The sequence below is a fragment of the Oncorhynchus tshawytscha genome, linkage group LG12, assembly GCF_018296145.1.
Source record: "Oncorhynchus tshawytscha isolate Ot180627B linkage group LG12, Otsh_v2.0, whole genome shotgun sequence".
NCBI classification, from domain to species: Eukaryota; Metazoa; Chordata; class Actinopteri; order Salmoniformes; family Salmonidae; genus Oncorhynchus; species Oncorhynchus tshawytscha.
The window spans coordinates 37868897-37893996 of NC_056440.1; the positions used below are offsets into that span (position 1 = coordinate 37868897).

General features: G+C 40.2%; 2 protein-coding genes across 3 annotated transcripts; both read right to left on the reverse strand.

The window, feature by feature from the left end:
- Positions 1–1390: 1390 nt before the first annotated feature.
- ier3ip1 (immediate early response 3 interacting protein 1) lies at positions 1391–5666 on the reverse strand. Its single transcript, XM_024439151.2, has 3 exons — positions 5492–5666; positions 5231–5332; positions 1391–2026 (listed from the first exon to the last, which is right to left on the reverse strand). The coding sequence occupies exons 1-3, from the start codon at positions 5580–5582 to the stop codon at positions 1971–1973; spliced, it is 249 nt and encodes an 82-aa protein (XP_024294919.1). The 5' UTR covers positions 5583–5666; the 3' UTR covers positions 1391–1970.
- A 369-nt stretch (positions 5667–6035) lies between these two features.
- Positions 6036–25100, reverse strand: LOC112263143 (mothers against decapentaplegic homolog 2). Of its 2 annotated transcripts, none has more exons than XM_024439154.2 (11): positions 24906–25100; positions 18095–18503; positions 12916–13005; positions 12460–12653; positions 12134–12268; positions 11974–12036; positions 11741–11794; positions 11349–11561; positions 8988–9125; positions 8607–8751; positions 6036–8231 (listed from the first exon to the last, which is right to left on the reverse strand). In XM_024439154.2, exons 2-11 carry the CDS (start codon positions 18328–18330, stop codon positions 8108–8110), a joined length of 1392 nt encoding a protein of 463 aa, XP_024294922.1. In that variant the 5' UTR covers positions 18331–18503; positions 24906–25100; the 3' UTR covers positions 6036–8107. The 2 variants fall into 2 exon arrangements, with proteins under 2 accessions (XP_024294922.1, XP_024294921.1); XM_024439153.2 differs by having other exon boundaries at positions 11962–12036; positions 24906–25099.

Here is a 25100-nt window from a genome sequence, read left to right on the forward strand (position 1 = left end):
ATTTGTTTCCCATGCCAATAAAGCCCATTGAATTGAATTGAGAGTGCGATAGAGAGAGAGAGAGAGGGAGATCTAGTCCATCAGCATGACTGTAGTTTTTGTATCTGAAAACCTGTAATGCTACTCGTGCTCCTACTCGTAATCCTACCTAATTCATTAGTTTGCATGTAGCATGGAATCTAGCTTGAGGTCTGTCAGTCAAACATGAATAAAAACATGTGCTTCCATCAAATTGACTTGTTGCAGTTAAAACCCACTGGGCACACATTAGCTGAATTAACGTTGTTTCCACGTTCGTTCAATGAAATTACGTTGAACCAATGTGGAATAGACGTTGAATTGACGTCTGTGCCCAGTGGAAAGGATGTACGTGATGACGTAGTGCACATAAACATTACTTTTGCGGTTAAATTCCAATGTACCGAGTTACAATGGGTTTCCATCTTGTTTTCAACTCTACTGATGGTTTTGTCACCAAAAAAAACGTGTTATATAGCGAATGTGCCCACTCCAGTCTTGGCACATGTGCTCTAGCCAACAGCTAGCAGATACCGTGTGGGTATAGCCTATATGATGAGATTGCTATGGACAAAAGCATCGATCATCATGTCACCAGAATAAGACCCTCAATATTAATTGGAAAGGACCATCAAGCTCATAATTTATTTAATCTGTAGCCTAATAAACTGCAGGCTTTCCCAAGTCGGAGTGGACCACACAACAAATCATCGTGTGACTCCAAGTTTATATGGGTAAAAGTCACCTTGTCCGATTGAGATTTGTATGGTTATCAAAACGTCACGCCAGGATAAGCCTACACGAAACACAGCCCTTATTTGAAGTGTTTCTAAAATCCCCTATGGGAAAAATGTATGATTGGAACCATGTGATTAGAACCATTTCCCACCTCCAACGTGGAGCTCTATTCCCGTTGTCATGACCAACCGGCCTGCACACCGACAGTTAAACAATTGAAAGCAACACTAGTGTATGAAAATACACCCGTGTTGCTAAAAGCACCTAGTGAGAAGCACCCACCTTATTTGGTCGCCCTTGTGCTCAAGTTTGCAGCTAGTTCAAGAGTGCACTGATTTATGCCATTCATACAGGGCATTGCTAACATTTTTTTTACAGATTTGCCATAGAAAGGATTAATTTTGTTTACATGCAAACAATTAGTCATTTAGCAAATATATATTTTGAGCAAGGTCTCTTTGGTCTTCTTAATGTGCTTTTGACACAGCCATGATCAAAGAAATGTTGTGTAAGTAGGGAGTGTGTTCTGGGACAAGAAAATTATGTAATGTTCAACTTGCTCTGAGAGTAAATCGCTCTGGATAAAAATTATTATTTTTAGCTAATGTTGGGTTATGAACAAACTCAAAAGTGGTAGATTTTTAAAAAATCTTTATTTTTTTCAAGTAATTCATAGAAAGTTACTTAGAAAAAGTCATACATAATTAAATTGTGCATGGGACACAAAATTACAACTTTTTATGCAGGAATATGTTAAAAGCAACAGACATAGAATACACCATCAGAACTGCGACGAACCACAATTTCAAATAAGGAGAAAGAAAGTGGAATCATGAGATCAAAGTCAATTATCCTTTTACAATGAAGAAATCTTCCAAAAGCAACCGTAGGCTCTTTTGAACTGCCTTGTGCTATAACATTGGCTAACGGGTGTCTGTAAAAGAAACTGCGAATGTAGTAAACTCAGATTGTTCTTGCATCTGAACTGTCACTTAGCCTCACCTAAGACCAACAGGTTTGACAAATGAGGTAAGGAATAATAATAATAAAGGAAATCAAATGTAATGCTGAATCTCTGAGATACATAAACGTGTGGGTGTACTCTTCTTCCTGGTGCATGTAGGGTCCCTCCTCCAGGTGCCAGGGTGACATCCTCCTGACCCCTGAAAGTGGCTTCTCTTAGTTCAGCGTCCAAATTCAGTCCAGTCTTCTCTTCAGCCAAAAAGCAGCAACAACACAATGCAGACAGAATTGACAGCAATCAAGGGCACTGCAAGATGAGAGAGTAAAGATGATGAATAATGCCAAAGTCAGAACAGTCTCAGTTCAGTCTGGTCAACAAATTGTTAAGAGGAAAACAAGAATAATCTATTAAAAAAAACAACAGCATGAATGCAGAATATTTTTGTTGTTGATATTTGAATATGGTATTGATTTTTAGATGGACATTGCATTATATCTGTCCCATTATGGCATCTGTGAGAGCACGTGCAGCGCCATTGAGGCCATCTCCATTTTGAAGGGTTTCCACTAGATGACATAGCCAATTGTCTATATCGAAAAAAATGTATGAAAACAAAAATGTGCCTTTTTGTTTTTAATTTAAGGTTAGGTGTTAGACAATGTTAGCAGTGTGGTTAGGGTTAGGTTAAAGTCAGATTTTAAGAAGATATAAATTGTAGAAATAGGAAGAGTTTATGACTTTGTGGCTGTATTAACTATCGTCAACAATTACATTTTTCTACTACTACTTTGTGCTGTCAAACAAATGGAAGGGCTGCACACTGCCACGTAGAATGTGTGGTTTGAACAGGTATAAAGTAAAGGTTGGTAATTTACTGCCACCCGCAGTTATGGAATGTTTTCTCACGAGTATAATTCATTGCCTGATCCCTCCTGGTAACCTGATGGAATTATGTGATCTTTCCTTAACCCATAGATGGGTTACGCTACAACCGCACAAAAATTATGCCCGGGCATCAATGGAGTGAAGTGTGTTATGATTCTGGATGATCAGATAACTATTAAAAATTACAAGTTGCAATGTGTGGAATTGCAGGTGGCTCATTTTCAGCTTGTTGTATCTTGCTATTGCTAACATGTCTAGTTTTGAGGTGTTTTGACTTGTCACACCTATGCCAATATGGCTAAATGTCACTAGCTAGTTAACCAAAGTTAACCAACAACTAACGATGAACTTAAAAGGCAAGAGCTCATTGTACAGATTTATTTCTGTTTTCAATAAATATTAGGAAAGGAAACATAGTTTACATCTTGTCAACAATCCTTGATTCTATGCCAACTCCTTCTTGCTTAACTGCTGTGAGGGTGATAAGCACAATACCGTTAGCGAACTGCAGCATCTCAAACGATTTGTTCTCGAGTTCAAGTTTGTTTATAAAGCTGTGTCCATCATAACTTTTCCGCAACCTGATCAAATTCACATAGAAATGTGAGTTATAAATCCGTCATTCTCATTGCAACCAGGAAATGGCAGAGCGTTTTCCGCATATTGCAGCTTTAATTAAATAATTATTGCACCATGCGATTAATTATCAGTTTTTCTTATCTATGCTGCCTTCAGCATGATCTATTTTCCTGTGCGCATATATGACAGACAGTTGTTGGTCGGAGAACGTCTCTGGAGCCACTGAGTGTGTATCAATCATGCTGTGGGACCTATTATGGCCAGCAGATCAAACAAACAACTAAAATGACAGGTCACTCAGAAAAACTAATCATGACTCTTCGAGTCAGTACAAAAAGCATAAATCATTCACCAACTGCACATCACTACAACCCATATGAAGTCCCACCCAGTTGACTACTTCAAAATGGTGAAAGTAATCAATGGCGCTGCTCAGTCTAAAACAAGCTTTTGGGCACTAAAGTCACAGATAGAACAAGGAGCCAGATGTTTCACCGGATGTATAAATCTGAAGCATCCGGACGGAATTTTCACCCCTCACTAAATATGGTGAGGAGAGGAAGCCCAGTGGTTGGCAGTGGGAGAGTATGAAGCGAGATGGAACTGGGTCGACATTCTGCAGATTTTCTCATCGAAGAAAAGCCCAACCTCAATACAGTTCTGTTTCCAAAACTTCCAAAGTTTTGTAGATGTGACCCTTTGACAGAGTTTTTAAAAAGTACGTTGTTTACAAGGAGTGCAAGGGCAAATTGAGTTATTGCATACATGCACTTCACAGAGAAGGCGTTCCCTAACAGAAATATGCAAATACATGCCAGAACGTGCCAATAGGATCTTACTAGATTGTGCTTGGCTCTGCCCACCTCCTTGCATTTTTCTACACACTATGCTTCATTGCTCCCATTGAAAACGACACAGATGAACTACACTGTATATACAAAAGAATGTGCACATCCCTTCAAATTAGTTGATTCGGCTATTTAACCCACACCCATTGCTGACAGGTGTATACGATTGAGCACACAGCCATGCAATCGCCATAGACAAACATTGGCAGTAGAATTGCTTTACTGAAAAGCTCAGTGAATTTCAACATGGCACCGTGATAGAATGCCACCTTTCTAAAGTCAGTTTGTCAAATTTCTGCCCTGCTAGAGCTGCCCCGGTCAACTGTAAGTGCTGTTATTGTGAAGTGGAAACATCTAGGTGTAACAACGGCTCAGCCGTGAAGTGGTAGGCCACACAAGCTCACAGAATAGGACCGCCGAGTGCTGAAGCGCATACAAATCGTCTGTCCTCTGTTGTAAAACTCACTAACGAGTTCCAAACTGCCTCTGGAAGCAACGTCAGCACAAGAACTGTTCGTCGGGAGCTTCCTGAAATGGGTTTCCATGGCTGAGCATCAGCACCCAAGTCTAAGATTCCCATGCTCAATGCCAAGCGTCGACTGGAGTGGTGTAAAACTCAGTGCCAGTGAAAACATGTTCTCTGGAGTGATGAATCACACTTCACCATCTGGCAGTCCGACGGACTAATCTGGGCTTGGCGAAAGCCAGGAGAAAGCTACCTTCCCCAATGCATAGCATAGTGGCAACTGTAAAGTTTGGTGGAGGAGGAATAATGGTCTGGGACCTTTTTATCATCATTTGGGCTAGGTCCCTTAGTTCCTGTGAAGGGAAATCTTAAGGCTACAGCATACAATGACATTCTAGATTATTCTGTGCTTCTAATGTTGTGGCAACAGTTTGGGGAAGGCCCTTCCCTGTTTCAGCATGACAATGCCCCTGTGCACAAAACGAGGTCCGTACAGAAAGTTTGTCGCGATAGGTGTGGAAGAACTTGATTGGCCTGCACAGAGCCCTGATGTCAACCCCATCGAACACCTACAGAATGAATTGAAATGCCAACTGCAAGCCAGGCCTAATCACCCAACAGGTGTCCACATAATTTTGATCATGTAGTGAATCTTGGGTTAGTTATAATATATATACACACACACACACACACATCTTTGCTAAAGTCCTCTATCCATCTCTATGGTCATACCTCTCATCACTGTCCTCACAGAGCGGACAAGGTTCATTAGCTGCACTTTGATGCCTGGTTCATCACCAAATCCTCCAACACTTTGGTCCACACCCCAGCCAACTAGAGGGGGAAAAATGCTATATTATATGCAAACACTAGACCATAAGAGATATCATTGTATCAATAAACAAGCTTTTCCACTTATTACTGGTGTAGCTAGCTAACGTTAGCAAAACACTGTTGAAAGTAATGTTAAACAAAATATGCACAGCCACTTACTTTTACTTAAAAATCTATCTTCGTGCAATACGGCGACAGCATTAACACACAAAATCACCGCTTGAATAAGGGAATATAATGTAAACGCCATTGATATCTGTAAAGTATTAGCTAGCTAACTTTAGCAGCTTCACGTATTTCTTGTGACGTTGCCTAAATGCAGCTATGGCAGCATGAGAAGGACGAATTGAACGAGCAGTTCGAAAGCGTGACTTCCTGAAGAGCGAGGGACACAGTAAACGGCCAATGTAATACCAATAATGTATAATAATAATCCATACTCATGGCCAAAGGGGTAGCTATTGATTTGATGGTGTTAGTGCTTGAACACGTTGTCCAAAAGCGACTATTCCTGGGAGGCTAGGGATGTAAACATAGACATATAATTGAATGGCTCTCATTTAATAAGATCAAACACTGAATTTGCAACGATTTACTATAACGGTCAAATTTAATTTCTGTAGATAAAAGGTAAACATGAGGACGCCACTGTAGACTGAGATCAGTGGAAAACTTCGTGTTAATAAATATGACAGAAACATGGTCATCATGAGAATAAAAATCTTTATTAGTGTTTTATGAAGTCTGCATAATATGCCACACGCCTGAGAAGCTTATGGTCAGAAAAAAAACCCTGCTCTATCAATAACTCCCTCTACTGGTAAAACAACTGTGACAACTACTATACTGACTGCTTTGCAAATAGTTTACTGTTAAATACACATATTACTGTTCTACTGTTATGTACGTCTGGTCCACTTCAGATTTGTTATGTACTCTTCACATTCATATCTTGTAGGCCAATGGTACAAGGCTTCAACCCTGGACCCTAACACATGGTTCAGTTCCCCAAATCCAAACTCACTACAGTAGTTGCACTTACAAAGTACAATCACTAGTGCCGTAAGGTTAACAGATTAATAACATCAATAAAGGAGAAGGGAGAAAACAGATGTTTAAAAAATCTTGCAACAGCCACAAAATGAAAATGGCATACTGCAAGCTCAGTCGTGTTGTACATACTGTATTTTATAGACAAGAACAAATACATACACTAATACAGAATCTATGTCCCAGTGTGCAGTTTCATCTCTCATGTAAGAACATGGAATACTGCCAAGTTTCTGTAACATTTAGCTAAAAAAAAAATCTGAAAAAATTAAATAAAATATCAGTTTTATGGTTGACCTTTTATCCTTTATTGAGCACCAAATGGCTTCCAAGAGTGAAGAGATGAATGAGTCAAAAAAAGGTTCATACATGCCTCTGAGTCACATAACCTAACCATACATTGCAGGAAAACAGATATCAGGTTACAGGCATTTAAGCTTTGATTTGTGTACTTTTGATGTACCAGATGTGTTTTTTGTTGTTGTTGAGAATATACCTGTTTACATTACGTGGGGCAGTGTTTTTTTGGAATTAGTTTCAAGTTTAACCTTTAAAAAAAATAAACTGGAATGATCCATGCTCCTCATCGATTGCGAGCCATGTCACTTAAAAACAGGCAGTCTTGAAAATATTAACTCTAATAAAAAGTGAATGACAGAAGAACATTTAAGTATATTTATATATAAAAATACATGAGAATACAAAAAAGTAGCAAAAGAAAGGGGATATAGGCTAAACACAATATAGAATGAAATTCACTGATACCTTTAATTCTCCAAGTGAAATAACCTTTCAATAATTCACCTCGAGAGACTTAGACACCCTGTGAAACATGAGAAAAAGCTTTTGGAGCTGATATTCTCTGGTCCCTGCTTTGTGCATCCAAACTTAAGCAAGTTCAGGACTTACTAGCCTGCATTCTGAGGCTGTGTGTGGTGGAAATGAAACATAGGCTACCTATAATAACATTGAGGATGCCATATAATGACAAAGAGCTCAAATGAATGTCAGCTATAGCCAGATTGATTTTGCAGCCTGTTTAGTTTTTTTTTTTGTGCTAAACATTCCTATATGTCCATTAAGAAGTGAATCTTACAACGACACACATCTGGAATAAAAAAAGAAATATTCTGACAAAAGAGTAAAAGAGTTAATTACGTCAATTAAGCAATTACATTTAAAAACATAATTTAGCATTTCCCTTAAAGGAGAAAGCAACAAAGGCCATCATAATTTCTTAACCAAACTAACTCCCCCTGACAAAAAAAAGATGTATCCATGTTTCCCAGAGAAAAGTTACCTCATGGTCAAAAAGATGGATGAATATATTTAGCATTTACACTTGTGTTACTTATACAAGCATTCTCTTACTGAGAAACTATGTGTAGAAGATTTTTTGGTATTTCCCCCGCCTACAACAATTCATCCCTGGACTTTAAAACCAATATACATTTTATTTGTACCACAAATAGATCTAATATTAAGGATTTGGGGAAAAGCAATTTAACAAGGTGCAACACAAAGATGGGTAACAAAGTGCCAAATTATATTCGGAAAAGTCTGTCTCACGGCGTGTGTGCGTTTAGACAGGGAAGTGGCACTAGGCCACAAATACTATGAAGTATGTTACAGCAGAAATGTATTCTGCAGCTTTTTTTCACGATGGGACTCAAGTTCGAATTTTATGATCTCTGAGTGCGCGACTATTTGGGTCGTTTTCTAGGATTATGACATACTGGAGCAACGTACAGAAGGGGATCCCATCTGAGTCAACACTTTGTCCAGCCATTGCAGGGGTCCATTCAAATGCAGCTCAATCCAGCAGGGAGTGCTTGTGACAGTCTGCCGTCTGGGAGACAAATGAAAGACCACAACAAAGCCAAATTAGTGAAATCACTCGGCATGCAAGCACAGGAACATCACCCAAAACCCAAGGTTAGCCTGAGCTTTTTTAAAACTTCTTGCCCTGTAACAGAGGTACTGTTGAAGAGGGTCAAGTAACGTTTGAATACCCCTCCAGCTCCTTAAACATTCCAAACCTCTAATAAATCCAGAAAAGCGGACCATTAGCAAGCTACAATGTTTTTTTTGTTTTTTTTAATGTATGCCGATGAGTATATCAATATTACAGTCTTCCTCCGACTATCCATTGTCTACTAACTACTTAGATGTGTACAACTGCAAGAATAAAAGTATTCTTGTAATAGTCAGTCATCATGCTTGCCTGTATTCAGCCCCCCAGCCTTTGACAAAGCTCATGCGGATGGTGCACATCCTGGTGAGCTGGTACACAGCCTCAAAGCCCTGGTTTACAGACTGGGCCAGCAGTGCTGCAAACTCCTGGTTGTTGAAGATCTTCAGGTTACAACCTGAGGGAGCGAGGGGAGGAGAGGGTCAGCTGGGAATCATGTATGGACTTTGTTTAGAACATAAGTAAAGCCTGCAGAACCTCCCTGCTATCAATATTATATTTTCTGTAGAAACAAGTAGGAAGACTAACTAAACAATCTAAACCTGAGACAACAGAAAACATATTAGTAATACTATGAAATGATAATAGGAGTGAGCACATCGAAATCAAAGAGATGGTGTTTGTCTAAGTTACCTGGAGGAATTTTGCAAACGGTTGCTGGGTGCCACCCATAGCGCTGGTTGCAGTTTGGACTCTGAACAAAGATGGCGCTATCACTGAGACACTCAGCAAACACCTCACCGCCAATATAGTACAGCCGGACTCCTCTTCCTGTGGAATAATGCAAAATATACTGAACAAAAAAAATGCAACAATTTCAAAGATTTTACTGCGTTAGAGTTCATATAAGGAAAACAGCCAATTGAAATACTTGCATTAGGCCCTAATCAATGGATTTCACATGACTGGGAATACGGATATGCATCTGTTGGTCACAGATACCGTGTATATAATAAATAAATAGAAATTTGGCGTGGATCAGAAATCTGGTGACCACTATTTGCCTCATGCAGCACAACATCTTCTCAGAGTTGATCAGGCTGTTGATGGTGGCCTGTGGAATGTTGTCCCTCTCCTCTTCAATGGCTGTGCGAACTTGTTGGATATTGGCGAGAACTGGAACATGCTGTTGTACACGTCGATCCAGAGCATCCCAAACATGCTCAATGGGTGACATGTATGGTGTGTATGCAGGCCATGGAAGAACTGGGATAATTTTCAGCTTCTAGGAATTGTGTACAGATCCTTGCAACATGGGGCCGTGCATTATCACACTGATACATGAGGTGCTGGCAGCGGATGAATGGCACGAAAATGTATCTCTGTGCATTCAAATGGCCTTCGATAAAATGCCATTGTTTGTTTTCCGTAGCTTATGCCTCCCTATACCATAAGCCTACTGCCACCTCGGGGCACTCGGTTCACAACGTTGACATTAGCAAACCGCTCACCCACACAACGCCATACATGTGGTCTGTGGTTGTGAGGCCGGTTGAACAAACTGACAAATTCTCTAAAATGACATTGGAGGTTGCTTATGGTAGAGAAATGAACATTACATTCTCTGGTAACAGCTCTGGTGGACATTCCTGCAGTCAGTATGCCAATTGCACACTCGCTTAATAAGGAGTCATCTGTGGCATTGTGTTGTGTGACAAAACTGCACATTTTAGTGGCCTTTTATAATGTGCAATGATCATTCTGTTTAATCAGCTTCTTGATATGCCACACCTGTCAGGTAGATGGATTATCTTGGCAAAGGAGAAAAGCTCACAAACAGGGATGTAAACAAATTAGTGCACACAATTTGAGAGAAATAAGCCTTTCGTGCGTACAGAAAATTTCTGGGATCTTTTATTTCAGCTCATGAAACAAGGGTCCAACACTTTACATGTTGCGTTTATATTTTTTGTTCAGTGTAAATAAGCATGAGTATTTCAGCTACAAAACAGTGCTGTTCAATTACTTTAATTCCATTTAGTTATAGGTTTTTCTGTGAGTCCAACACATCGTTTCTTTAGAGAGAAATCAAATAATTCACAAGAGAAATCAAGTCAAGAACTACGCTGGGCTGAAGGGAGCTGTAGTTTTCATTACGCAAATATTCAACCTAGTTCAGTGCAGAAATGTGGTAATTAACTACAATGACCATAATCCATTACGCCAGTTTTTTCCAGCTCAGAGACTGATCAGAGGAAGAGGCGAAGCGAGAGGTTTCACTCTCGCCAAAATCTTTCTAAAATAAACCCAAACCGTTTCTATGGGCTTATTTTGGACCTAAGCTTGCACTGCATCGCAATGCTTGAGGCGTCACTACAGAGCGGGGTTGATCCCAGGCTGTGTCGCAACAAGCAGTGACTGGGAGTCCCAGCGCCATCGGGGTTGGGAGAGGGTTTGGCCGGAGGGGGGGGGCTTTACGTGGCTCATCGCGCTCTAGCGACACCTTGTGGCGTGTCTGACGCCTGCAGGCTGATTTAGGTCGTCAGTTTCTGAGGACGCATGACTCGACCTCGTCTCTCCCAAGCCCGTTGGTGAGTTACAGCGATGAGACAAGATCGTAATTGGATATCACGAAATTGGGGAGAAAAAGGGGGTAAAATACAAAAAAAATGGAAAGTCATCAAATAAAAACAAAGTAATATACACAACAAATATATTATTTCATATTTTTCTATTTACATCTACCTAATGTGGACCTGACAGAGACAATGGAATATTTTCAATCTTTTGGAAATTGAAGTTCACTATTTCACAATACATTTAATGTTTGTTTTTTTAATTATCAAAACCGAAAACAGTGATTTTTAAAATTTTAAATAATAGAACTGAACTCAAAAAGCACTAATCTTTCAGCACTAACAAAACATGTGTGTTAAATTACAGAACAAATCCTGTGCAAATCTGAATTGGCACCATATTCCTTTTGGCCAGAGCCTTCAAAAGTGGTGCACCACATAAGGAATAGTGTGCCTCTTGTGGCGTAGCCCGTTGTACCTATGTGCCTCCTGGTCATCTCTACAGTGGCATTCCTGTTGACGTTGGAGAGCAAGCCCAGACAGAAACGCTCTGAGTTGGAGGGGTCTGTGAAACCATCCACAGTCAGAGAGGGCTGCGAAGCGTGGAATGTCTCTCCAACACGCTGGTTCAGCTCATAGTAGGCTATAGAGCACCAGAACGCAGGCTCAGAGTAAGTCACCGGCTGCAGGTCTGAAAAACATGGGGGATGTCATTATAAAAAGCAAGTACACATGTTGACGGGAGTAGACCAATGATCTCCAAAGTAGGCACTGGGCCGTCTAAATAGTACTCAATGAATGTTGTCAAATTTGGTCAGATTACAAGTGACTGATAAATGACTGATGCTTTAGGCAGACAGTTATTCTTACCCATGCTATGATTGACAGGTGAGAGGGTGCCAGGGGACAATTCAGCAGGAGAACCTGATATGAAAAATACAAAATAAAAATTATAAAATCGCATGGTCGGACTTATTGTTGCAAAGAATCCACTAAGATATTTAATCAACAAATCAAAACTTGACAGTTTGACAACTGTCTTCTTTCTTATTTTATGTTAGAACATCCTATTTGAGGTAAGTGGAATATACCTGTGTCCATACTTTGATTCATTGGTTGATCGCTGGCTTCCCCATCCTCACTTATGTATCCAGGTGGTGGTGTTTCTATAGTAACAGAGGGGGGAAGCTACTGATGAGCTGAACCTGATACATCGTTATCATGAAGTCCATTTGCATATCAACTCATGGTAGATGCACAAACCTGGTATGTAGTTATTTGGAGGCTCGATCCCCGCAGGAAAGCTTGTGTTTTCAGGTATGGAATGAGTGTAGTCATCCAATGGGGGCAGCTCTGTCAGAATTTCCGAGTGTCTTGGCACAAGTACAGGAGGCAGAACTAGAGGAGAGAAGATTCTTCAAATGTCAAACAAAGTTCTTTACAAAAATATCAATGAAGACTATTCCCACTTATCCCATCCTTTTTCATGTCTCATGCCAGCAGAAAGAATCGCAGAACTAGCTGTTAACATAAGCTTTTATGGCACCTACAAGTCAGCACACACACCACTGGTTCAAAAGACAACCTACCCGGGGTCTCCACCCTCTGGTAGTGGTAGGGGTTGATGCAGACCTCGTCCTTCTTGAGGTGGAAGGCGTACTCGCAGGCCTCGATGGCACGCAGTTCATGGTGGCTGTGCAGGTCGGGCCATCGCCACAAGCGGCAGTAGATGACGTGAGGAAGACCCTTTCTGTGAGATACCTGCAGGCGCCCATCCAGGGATCTGACAGGACGGACAATAGAGGAAATAGATGTGAGAATTGAAAGTGTAAGGGAAGGAAGAAATGGGGAGGAAGAGAAGAAGAGATGGAGATGCATGTGGCCAGGAAGACAAAAGGTGGCGGTGTGGAGAGGGGAAGAGGGGAGTGATGAGGTATGAATGGAATTTGTGTTCTCAATGTCTCTCACCCCCCTGGAATGATTACTTCCCACATCAAGGTTGTACAACAGTATGTAGCACAGGACAGTTGAGGATAGATAGTCACCTGGTTTGGTCAGGGTAGCTGTATAGGCCTGAGGTATCCCACTGTTCTATCGTATTTGGTGTACTCAGTCCCCATATTTCAGAGCAATTGCTGTGCACAGAAAAACCAAACAAAACAAAAACAAATGATAAACATGGGGCATGAGTCATTCAGAAATACCAGTATGGGTAATGTAAACATTAAAAGGCCTCTTTTATTAGAGTCATTTTCAATTAGGTATTTCATTCTTTCAGTCAGGAACTGAAAAAAGACATGCCAAATAAGAGAAGCCTTTTGACGGAATAAAAGAAAAACGGCATAAGATGGGAATACAGCAGTGGAGACTGGTGGGAGGAGCTATAGCAGTAGGGGTTCATTGTAATGTCTGGAATGGAATTAATGTAACAGAGTCAAACATGTGGTTTCCATATGTTTGATACTGTTCCATTAATTCCATTCCAGGCATTAAAATTAGCACGTCCCCTTATAGCTCCTCCCACCAGCCGCCTCTGGAGTATAGTAGTATATACAAAGAAACAGTATGCAAGACAAAAAAAAACATTAATGTTACTGTGGCATTGTACCAAATATTCGGAAAAACTGTGAAACTTTTCCACCACAGCTGTGTCGGTTGGAAGCACTTAACTTATCTTGAGACATTCAAGTAAACACAGAAGACACACAATGGGACTAAAAGAAAAGGAGGGCGCAACCTTGGAAAAAAAGTACATTTCCATTTAACCACCCTCTACAATTCACTTTGTGATTCTAATGGACACGTAGAAAGGAATGATCAGAAAATTAACTCTAGAAATTAAATAAAAATGGAATGGCGAAATATGATGTGATATTTGCTTCTGATACAATATCCAGAATCAGAATTCAGAGCTGATATAGCCTACCTCAGAAGTGGGACTGAATCTAAACTATAGGCTCGGCCAGTATGTTATGTTCCTAAAAGAGCTCTGAAATAGGTTCTAAACTTCCCTCTAATACATGATAAGAATGACACATGGAGACTGGCGAGTTGCAATCAGGGCTCTAAATAATAATATATATATATATATTTTTTTTTTAAAATTGGTAGCAACCCTGTAGGTATATATATAAAAAACATTATTTGATGAAACATTGAATTTGGCCTTACTGCTATTAGCCCATAGAAACACATTGAGTAACTTTCACACATGCCAAAACAGATTTAAAAAAATGATATCAAAAGGAAGTATGTTTTGAAGTGTCTGCCCTATATCTGAGAAATATACCACTTGTGCGATATATCGAATTCCGGTATGATTTTCAAAACCGTGCTACGCCAGTGCTTATAACTAGCGTCAAATAAATGATGTCCAGCCGAGGGCTCCAGTTTTGCATTTGGTTTGCTAGCTTGCTATCGAAGTGGCTAGATGTCAAGATCATGCTTCTTGGTTACAGCAGATGCATTCAATCCCCTCATGGATAAAGATCCCTGTTGCCTAATTTGTTTTGAGTGTCGTTTTGAAATAGCACGCCTTGTGTGCACATTCGGTAATACTGTATACCCCGGTATGGTACAGAAACGGTATGAAAATCTGGATCGCGTTTGTGCATATTCTACTTCAATTAACTTGTATTCCTTTATACTGGCCGGTACCGGGTTACCTTCATGAAAGTCTTGTGAAGCTTGTGGGCGTGAGCTCTAGGGTTGGACAGTGTCTGCAATGACACATCGTCCGGTCCAAACATCGTTGATATACGATTGTATCATTTATATATATTTTTTTTTTTTTGGGGGGAGAAAGCAATAAAAAAGGATACATTGGTTATATAAGAACTGTGATTTGGCGCATTTGCGACATTCTTCCATCAGGCTACATTCCAATATGCAAAAATAAACAAGTGACAGGATTTCACTCTAACTTATAGTATAGGCTGCCTTCGCATGATGGCTGACTTGGTGGGAAAGAAAACTACGTGTTCACCTTCTCGGCAGTTCTTCAGTTTCAGGCTGAATGATGAAGGTGAGCCAGCAGACCTGACCCAAGTCACTTACAGAATTTGCAAAAAGATTATCTGGGCAAAGGACTACAAACCTCCGTCATCCTGCAGAGTTAGCTACTATGGGGGAGAACATGATGGTGATCCTTGTTATAAAGAATGTTACGAATTATTTGTTTTATCTGATTGTATATTTAGGATTTTTAAAGTTTGATAAGCAAAAAGGCATAGCCTTATGATAACAGGACTATTCGTTTTTAGCCCAATGTTCATTAAATTGTTAAAGAATGTAATAGGCTAAATAATAATTGGTTTTATCTGATTGTTGACTTTTATATAAATGCGTCATTCAAATTAAAAAAGTTGTTTGAGACAAAACCCCCCAAAAAAAAACTTAAAGTGCTGCTGCAGGAGTTTTTCCAAGCACGTTGTGCAATTCAAAAATATGAAAAAAAAAACACTGTCAAAGTAAAGTTTACTGAAATTGTTGACAGTAGCCTGTGGTAGCCTATATTATTGGCTGTTTGGTTTGCAAAGAGGGATTTTCTGACGGCACAATTTATTTTGCCTACACGTTGGTCAAGCAAAGCAGAAACACATCAGGTTTGTTTAAACTTCCTATTCGATTACTCCATCTTGCAATTGTTTGTTCTCTCTCGCTCCATGTTACTATACTATGTTCTTATTTAGGCTATTAGCAAAGAACTTTAAGATGCAAATCAGTTAGGACTACAGATTCAGTCGATGGTTGATCATGAAAGAGTTGGCTATGCCTAGGCCAACAAGTCACGTTCAAATCAAAACGGGGAGAAAATTATGATTTTAAAACGATAAGCCAGACAATGACTTGTCTGCTGCAAAAGGCCCACGATCATCAGACTTTGGAGAGAGAGAAAAAACACATTAGGCCCCATCTGACCTTTTGCGCTGCTTTGGTGCTCTTCGCTCTTTCTACATTGTTCTCTTGCATTATGTTAGTAGTCTAGCTACCTCTTACAGTATGTATTGAAAATGTATGCTATGGCAATTAGGGAATAGACCACTTGGCATGGCAGCCTGCTGTGTTCTCAATGCGATGCCCGACTGTGTGCAATCAAGCTCAAATATGCCAAACCATCGTTTGTAACATCACAATGTCATCACCATCAACGATAGCGGTCAAACATCGTCGATAGACGGGTGATTATTACAATTGCATCAACCCTATTGAGCTCAAACCATTGACTTTACAGACATTATTGAGAAGAAATCAAAAAGTTGTCAGTCCTTTCGGTGTGCTGTCACACGAGTCCTGTGGAGCTTGTGGGTGTCGTATAGCAAAACAGGCAACATGTCTGTGTTCGTGAGAATCTCTGTTTTTGATAGTGGAATCGTAGCTCAAACCTCTCAGACGACTTTACGGATGTTTTTTCGTGAACCATAACGTTTTGGCATCGTCTCACGTCTGACAAACACCGCGCCAAACTACCGCATATTCAGATGCCTGACACCAGCGATTCCACAGATTGAGACGCAGCCCATGCAAAAACCCGGAAATTTGTAGCGCAAACACAGGGTTGTATTTAATAAAAAAGGTGATGACATCGCCGATTTCCGCACGGGCGCGGACATCGATCTTAGAGGGTTTAAAGAGCGCCAGGTTGGTGTGTGACAACATGCAAGAGATCAGTCATTCATTCATTGATCTCCTTGGATATACTGGTAAAGTAACCAGGCTGTTCGCTACCTTATGAAGTAACATGATTGAACAAGGTACAAACAAATGCCCACGAGTGGTTTTTCTCTAGGGCACTCGGGAACGGTTCAGCGAACTACTGTCCGGGAGATTTTTTTTCCCTCCGCACTGGTGCTCCCAAAATAGAACGTCTGAATAAAAAGGGTATTTTACAACATACCCAGAGAACATGTTCTACTCTAGGACATCAAGGTTAACTGGCTGATTACCTTACATCCTCAGACAAATGTCATACAATGCTTTCAGAAAGTATACCCCTCGACTTATTTCACATTTTGCTGTTACAGCCTGAATTTTTGTTGTTACAGCCAACATTTTTGCAAATTTATTGAAAATGAAATACAGAAATATCTAATTTGCATAAGTATTCACACCCTTTGCTATGACACTCCAAACTGTGCTCAGGTGCATCCAATTTCCTTTGCTCATTCTTGAGATGTTACTACAACTTGATTGGAGTCCACCTGTGGGCAATTCAATCGTTTGGGCATGATTTAGAAATAAAGACACCAGCCTATATAAAAGGTCCAACAGTTGACAGTGCATGCCAGAGCAGAAACTATACCATGAAATCCAAGGAACTGTCTGTAGATCTCCGAGAAAGAATTGTGATGAGGCATATATCTGGGGAAGGATATAAAACCATTTCTAAAGTGTTGAAAGTTTCTAAGAGCACAGTGGCCTCCATTGGGAAATGGAAAAAATATGGAACAACCGGGCAATAAGGACCTTGGTCAGGGAGGTGACCAAGAACTCAATGACCACTGACAGAACTACAGAGTTCCTTGGCTGAGACCTGCCAGAATAACAGTCTACAGCAATTCACAAATCTGGGCTTTATTGGAGACTGGCTAGATGGAAGAACATGACAGCACAGCATACCTGTAGTTTGCAAATAGGCATGTGAAAGACAGAGCATAAGGAAAAAGATTCTGTGATCTGATGAAACAAAAATTTAACTCTTTGGCCTGAATGCAAAGCTCTATGTCTGGAGAAAACCAGGCACAGCTCATCACCCGTCTAACACCATACCTACCTTGAAGCATGGTGGTGGCATGCTATGAGGTAAAAAATAAATAATCGATTGAATCGATTTTCAATTCAGGCTGTAACACAACAACATGTGGAATACATCAAGGGGTATGAATATTTTTGAAAGCATTGCATAAGTACATGTTGGGGTGCTGAGTCAGCATTTACAAAACTAACTGTAGGACAATTTCTGAGATTCAATGGAGGACAGAAAGATTTAAATAATTTGGGAGTTATAATACCTTTATGTTTTAGGACCTTGTATGTTCGAGAGGCTGTTTAAAGAAAGAGGAGGCCACTAGAGGGTTAGCCGATAGTAAATACACAGGTAAAATACACCGTATATAATCATCCCCATACAAAGTTCTCTGATGCATGGTCAACTGTTCACTCTACAGAACCATACAACGACTGTAAGCAGAGCTCTGTGTTGTTACCTGGCATGGGGTTACGTACCTGGGGATGGTGACACACTTGGTGTTACAGTTCTGGGTGGTGATGGCCTTCTCCAGCTCGTCCAGCTGTCCAGTCTTCTTCAGCTTCTTAACCAGGCTCTTGACAGCCTTCTCACACCACTTCTCCTCCTGGCCATTCTGTTCTCCACCCCCTGCTCCCCCGGGGCCGCTGGCTGACTTCTTCCACCCCAGGAGCCTCTTCACGACCGGAGGGGTGAAAGGCAAGATGGAGGACATTTTGGGTATAGCGAGGAGGATTCTTGAGAAAACTCAAACACACTCGGGAGGCAGAGGGGACCTGGAGGAAGGGAGGCACAGTTTGGCCCTTTCTCTGGTGTGGTCCCTCTGTTTCGTGAGGAATCACAGGGCTGGTGTGAGGATGAGCTAGATATGTGCAGAAGAGATGACACCTGAGGGGAAATCAAACAGGAATTCAGTAATGAATGTCTGAAAAAAGAGATTGTGATGTGTGATAATGCATTACATTGTGTGTGTGGGGTCCTTTACAAAGTGAATGGGTGGTCTTGAAAAACTAGTTAAATCCCTTATTCACCATAGCCGATTAAACTCAACCCCACAATTTATGGAGTTGAGCAGCGACTAGAGTTGGTGACTTGGAGCTCCGAAGTTTAGTGTAATAGCGGGCTCTTCTTTGTGTGCTGAAATAAATGTAAAAATGCGACATCGGAGCTCCAGTCCGCCCACACTAATCGGCTATGGTGGATAAGGGATTTTTCAAGACCACCCATAAAATCAGAGAGTTGAGTTTAGTCATTCAATCCCACCATCACATCCTTTAATCAGCAACAACTGCAGTTACATTAGGCAGCAGATACAACCCACTTGCTTACAGCTGCACTAGGGTCACAGACAGCCTTCCTGTGTACATTGAGTATACCAAACATTAGGAACACCTTCCTAATATTGAGCTGCACCCTCCCCTTTTGGGCACTACAAGGCGCTCAACGCGTTCCCACAGTTGGCTGGATGTCCTCGTGTCAAGTTGGCTGAATGTCATCTGGGTGGTGGACCGTTCTTGCTCAACAGTTACCCCCCTTGTGTATCGTGAAAAACCTAGCAGCGTTGCAGTTCCTGACACAAACCAGTGCACCTGGCACCTACTAACATACCTCGTTCAAAAGGCACTTAAATATTTTGTTTTGCTCATTCACAGTCTGAATGGCACACATACACATTCCTTGTCTCAACTGCAGCGAGGCTTAAAAAATCCTTCTTTAACCAGTCTCCTCCCCTTCATCTACACTGATTGCAGTGGATTTAACAAGTGAAATCAATAAGGAATCATAGCTTTCACCTGGATTCACCTGGTCAGTCTAGGTCATGGAAAAAACATGCGTTTTTAATATTTGGTACACAGTGTATATCAAGACACTGAGGAGCCGGCGCAAGATGTGGCTTGGAAAACAGTTGTTCAATCTTCTCGGTGTAACGGGACAATTCAGAGTACATCCCTGGATTGAGGTACTTTTTCCGAGCCATATCTCGCGCTGGCTCTGTGGTGTCTTAAAGGGGGAATGGAAACACCGTTGGAAGTAAAGCCAAGCAAATAGATATATTCCATCCACTAATAATAAAACATGTGCATACACTAAACGTACACTGAACAAAAACAAACTATTTCAAAAACAGTTACAGTTCATATTAGAGGTCGACCGATTATGATTTTTCAACGCCAATACCGATTGGAGGACCAAAAAAGCCAATACCGATTAATCGGCCATTTAAAAAAAAATGTAATAATGACAATTACAACAATACTGAATTAACACTTATTTTAACTTAATATAAAACATCAAAATCAATTTAGCCTCAAATAAATAATGAAACATGTTCAATTTGGTTTAAATAATGCAAAAACAAAGTGTTGGAGAAGAAAGTAATGTGCCATGTAAAATATGTGCCATGTAAAAAAGCTAACGTTTAAGTTCCTTGCTCAGAACATGAGAACATATGAAAGTTGGTGGTTCCTTTTAACATGAGACTTCAATATTCCAAGGTAAGAGGTTTTAGGTTGTAGTTAATATAGTATTTATGGGACTATTTCTCTCTATACCATTTGTATTTCATGTACCTTTGACTATTGGATGTTCTTATAGGCACTACAGTATTGCCAGTGTAACAGTATAGCTTCCGTTCCCCTCCTCGCCCCTACCTGGGCTCGAACCAGGAACATATCGACAACAGCCACACTCGAAGCATCATTACCCATCACTCCACAAAAGCCGCGGCCCTTGCAGCGCAAGGGGAATAACTACTCCAAATCTAAAAGCGAGTGACATTTGAAACAGTATTAGCGCACACCCGGCTAACTAGCGAGCCATTGCACATTGGTTACACCAGCCATCAGGCTGATAGGCTTGAAGTCATAAACAGCGCTGACATCATCAAACCCCTCACCCACACAACGCCGTCTACCTGGTTAAGTTGAAACCACGATTCAACCATGAAGAGCACACTTCTCTAGTATGCCAGTGTCTATCGAAGGTGAGCATTTGTCCACTAAAGTCCATTACGACACCGAACTGCAGTTAGGGATCTTTTACTTCAGCTCATAAAACCAACACCTCTCATGTTTCTTTTTAGTATTTTTATATTGAACGTTTATTTGAGGTATGTGTAGCGCCATCTTGAATTGCCATAGTAATGATTGACGCCAATTGCATTATTGGCAGGTTTGAGCAAATTGTGAGTTTTGGTACAGGGACTGAAAGTGAATGAATGCTACTACCGGGAGGCCCCTCGCCTCCACTAGACCTGAAAGATTTCTCACAACTTTGACAGCTTTGAGATCATGACAACAATTTGTTTTTATGTTAGTAATTATAATATGTACATATACATCTTTGATTGATAAGACAAGTCTGTGAAATTAACTTTTGACAGTCAGCCAAAAACAAGGTAGCTAGTTAGCCAGCCGACTTGATTTAGCTCATTTTGTCTTTGTGTTAATGTAGACTTTGATAACTAAAATTAAGTGCTCATATTGACAATTTGAAGAACATTTGTCATCATTAGTATTAGCTAGCTAAGAGCTAAAAATTAACTGGCTAGTGTCTGATTCGATTTGTAGCTAACGAGCTACAGCAGATAGCTTACCAGCCACAACTAAGAGGGCTGCAGGATTGCTATTTTACCAGTAAAATGTATGATACCCATATAATTATTAGCTGGCTAGATCATTAGGTGTCTGTTTATATATATGTGATATGATTCCTAAAAATAGCAAACCTGCTGGCTGATGATTGCAAGAATGAATGTAGCCTAAGGCTGAAGCTTAACCCTTATGATGAAAACTAGATAATAGCTATGAAATTTGAAAGCTTAGGCTGGTAATCAGTTTTGCAACAAAATCATCCTGGTTTAGCTGGTAATGGTCGTTGTGTACTATTACCTTGCAAAAGTATTGCGACCCCTTGGATTTCTTCAAATTGTGTTACAAAGTGGGATGAAAATGTATTTAAATTGTAATTTTTTTGTCAACAATCTACTCAAAATACTCTGTCAAGGTGAAATAAAAATGCATTACATTTTTTTTTTTTAAATAAAATAATACAAAGTAATTACTCAAAATGTAGCCACAGCTCCTTTGTTCAGACAAGCCAAATTAGTTCTGGAGTAAAATGTCTTAACAAATCACATAAGTTACATGGACTATGAAATAATAGGGGTTCAAGGGCTGACCCCATTTAGTCCATTATTTGGTTGATAGGCTGTTGGTCAGCCGAGATAAAAACAATTGGGGTCGAGAAGTAGCAAAATAGATGTTTTTTCTCAGAGGGCTAATTCATTGAGTCTGCAGGGAAGCCACGGTCCTAGAAGGGGAGTGTGGTTAATAAGATGCACAAGGCACATCTCTCTCCAGAATGCGCTCGTTCACCATTTCGTGCTCAATCAGCATTTCGTAACTTAAATTGTGTGAATAGTTCATCCTTTGATTTTTAATGTCTATCCCCATTACACATATCAGTAGTAGCCTACATTTACAGTTAATTCCCATAATTTCTAATCTCCAATATTTCTTTGGTTATGGTAATTTCTGTTAATACATTCATGCCTGATTCACACATGTCTAAGTGCAGAGGCCGTGTGGCTGGCACCCCAGTAGTACATTTACTAAATCTACAATGTTTGTTTGGCTAAGGTAATTTCTCTTAATGCATTCAATATATTGTTAGTCATGCACCTTTCCCATTGTCAGGGTGGACACGTTGTTTGCAAAGCACACAACCTATGCTACATTTGAGAAACAAGTTTTGGTTTATTTAATTCTATTTAAGAGTTGTCAATTTATTCACCGTCTTTTATTTGGTGCGCTTACACCAATGTTGAGTACGCAGCCGATTACGCCAATGTTGAGTACGCAGCCGATTACGCCAATGTTGAGTACGCAGCCGATTACGCCAATGTTGAGTACGCAGCCGATTACGCATACAGAAGTAGGCCTTGCCTACCTGGCCCATTTGGGGAGCTCTGATAGTATTGCTGATCTAATTAACTCAGTATTGCTGATCTAATTAACTCACTACTGCTCAAAACAGCAAGTAACCTTTTTCAGAAACCATTGAGAATGACAATGGTTCCATAACGCATTTGACAAATATTGCCATCTCTCCCCCATACATATACACATATTTTATACACACACACAAAAGTTTGGGGTCACTTAGAAATGAAAAGCTAATTTTTTGTCCATTAAAATAACATCACATTGATCAGAAAAACAGTGTAGACATTGTTAATGTTGTAAATGATTATTGTAGCTGGAAACAGCAGATTTTTAATGGAATATCTTCATTGGCGTACCGAGGCCCATTATCAGCAAATAATCACTCCTGTGTTCCAATGGCATGTTGTGTTAGCTAAACCAAGTTTATAATTTTAAAAGGATAATTGATCATTAGAAAACCCCTTTGCAATTATGTTAGCACAGCTGAAAACTGTTGTACTGATTAAAGAAGCAATAAGACTGGCCTTCTTTAGACTGGTTGAGTATCTGGAGCAACATCCTTGGTGGGTTCGATTACAGGCTCAGAATGGCCAGAAACAAAGAACTTTCTTGTGAAACTCATCAGTCTATTCTTGTTCTGAGAATTGAAGGCTATTCCATGCAAGAACTTGTCAAGAAACTGAAGATCTTGTACAACGCTGTGTACTACTCCCTTCACAGAACAGTGCAAACTTGCTCTAACCAGAATAGAAAGAGTGGGAGGCCCCGGTGCACAACTGAGCAAGAGAACAAGTACATTAGAGTGCCTGGTTTGAAAAACAGACGCCTCACAAGTCCTCAACTCACAGCTTCATTAAATAGTACCCGCAAACACCAGTCTCACGTCAACAGTGAAGAGGCGACTCCGGGATGCTTGTCTTCTAGGCAGAGTTGCATAGAAAAAGCCATATCTCAGACGGGCTAATACAAAGATTAAGATGGGCAAAATAACACACACTGGACAGAGGAACTCTGCCTAGAAGGCCAGCATCCCGGAGTTGCCTCTTCACTGTTGACATTGAGACGACATTACTAAGTGACCATAAACTTTTGAATGGTAGTGTACTTTTGGCCATGTAGTATATTACTATTCTGAGTTTCAATCCTTACAAAATAAGGAAGACTCAATATTCAAGTGTTTCCTCTATTTTCATTAGGATGTTGTGTAAATGGCAGTTTGGGGGAAAAGCGTAGATGTTCGTATAAGATAGATGTTCACATGTTTTGTCTTGACTGATTGCCTTTTGATTTATGTGGTGCTATTGTATGTCATAGTTGAAAGGGCTGTTTCTCAACTTTCAAAATGTATCATGTTTTCATGTACTGTTTGATATTCGTAATGTTGCTCTGTAATGCACGCCGAGTTCATGGTCTTTCAGACAGTTTGGAAAAACCTGCCAGTGATGCAACAATGCCACTATGGCGATTTACAGTTAACGATAGTTAGCTGGTGTTCTAAAGCCTAGTGTTTCCATTCCCCTTTAATATACACAAGAATGCTGTCCAACCCTAGTACAGCTGTAAGCAAGTGGGTCGGATCTGCTGGCTATAGCAACAAGTTAACATCATAGCTACCATTGTTTGCGAATATACACATGTACAAAAATAATATTTAAATACTAACAGTGCGGGTGGATTCTGTATAACACCACATCTTAATTTACCGGGTGGTTAGCTAGCTGCAGTGATTAACTGTTTAATTGATAAACTCCAATGCTGGTTAGATTATTTATTGTAGGTACAAGTAGTAGCAAGCTAGCTATCTCGGCTAAAGTAAGGGGCTAGCTAGTTATCCGGGCCATAGCTAACGTTAGCTAGCTAGCACTTCCAGGCCAGTTGGTTGATGGCCATTTTATCAGCAGTAAATCAACTAACGTTAACTATATAGCTAGTCAAATTAGATAGCCAAGTTAACAATTGATTATTCATATATAAGGTAGCTATGAAAAGCTAAGGAAATTATTGAGTACGTAACTTGTATGGTTGGAGTACATTATCGCCAAATCCTATTGTTGTGCTACAACAATTAGCTAGTTAGCCAATGTTAGCTAACCCAGGCTTACTCTCAATACAGCTAACGTTAGCTATATGACGAGCTAGCTAGTTCGCTAACGTAAGCTATAATGAAACAATTATTTGATGGCGACATGATACACCACCACCATTGCCAGTTAGAATAACAAGTACATGTTATATTAACACTTGAAGTGATAAATAAGATAGCTAGACCAAATGTAAAAAAAAATCATAGCAGCTAACATCACACAAAACAAAAGTCGAGGGAAAAATAAAAGCATTGCATTACCCCTGATGATGAGAATCTCGAGCTCTTCTCCGTGTAACGATATATGCAGTAGACAAAGGGGAAACCTTTCCTTTAAACCCAACTATAAATGTAGCCGCTATCTCGACGAGAAGATTGCTGTATTTTCTCAAGTCTGATACCTGGCTAGCCGCTTAGCTTCACAAGTTAGCTAGACCTGAACAAGAAAGACACCCT

What these genes read in the sequence shown, in the direction of transcription:
- ier3ip1 (XM_024439151.2), bottom strand. Translation starts at nt 5,582, where the DNA reads ATGGCGTTTACATTATATTCCCTTATTCAAGCGGTGATTTTGTGTGTT. An exon ending in AGATAGATTTTTAAGTAAAA is followed by an intron (nt 5,333 to 5,491) that starts GTAAGTGGCTGT and finishes TTCCCCCTCTAG; the next exon opens with TTGGCTGGGGTGTGGACCAA. An exon ending in TGTGAGGACAGTGATGAGAG is followed by an intron (nt 2,027 to 5,230) that starts GTATGACCATAG and finishes CTCATCTTGCAG; the next exon opens with TGCCCTTGATTGCTGTCAAT.
- LOC112263143 (XM_024439153.2), bottom strand. Translation starts at nt 18,330, where the DNA reads ATGTCCTCCATCTTGCCTTTCACCCCTCCGGTCGTGAAGAGGCTCCTG. An exon ending in CCAGAGGGTGGAGACCCCGG is followed by an intron (nt 12,269 to 12,459) that starts GTAGGTTGTCTT and finishes TCTCTCCTCTAG; the next exon opens with TTCTGCCTCCTGTACTTGTG. An exon ending in GAATCAAAGTATGGACACAG is followed by an intron (nt 11,795 to 11,961) that starts GTATATTCCACT and finishes TTTTCATATCAG; the next exon opens with GTTCTCCTGCTGAATTGTCC.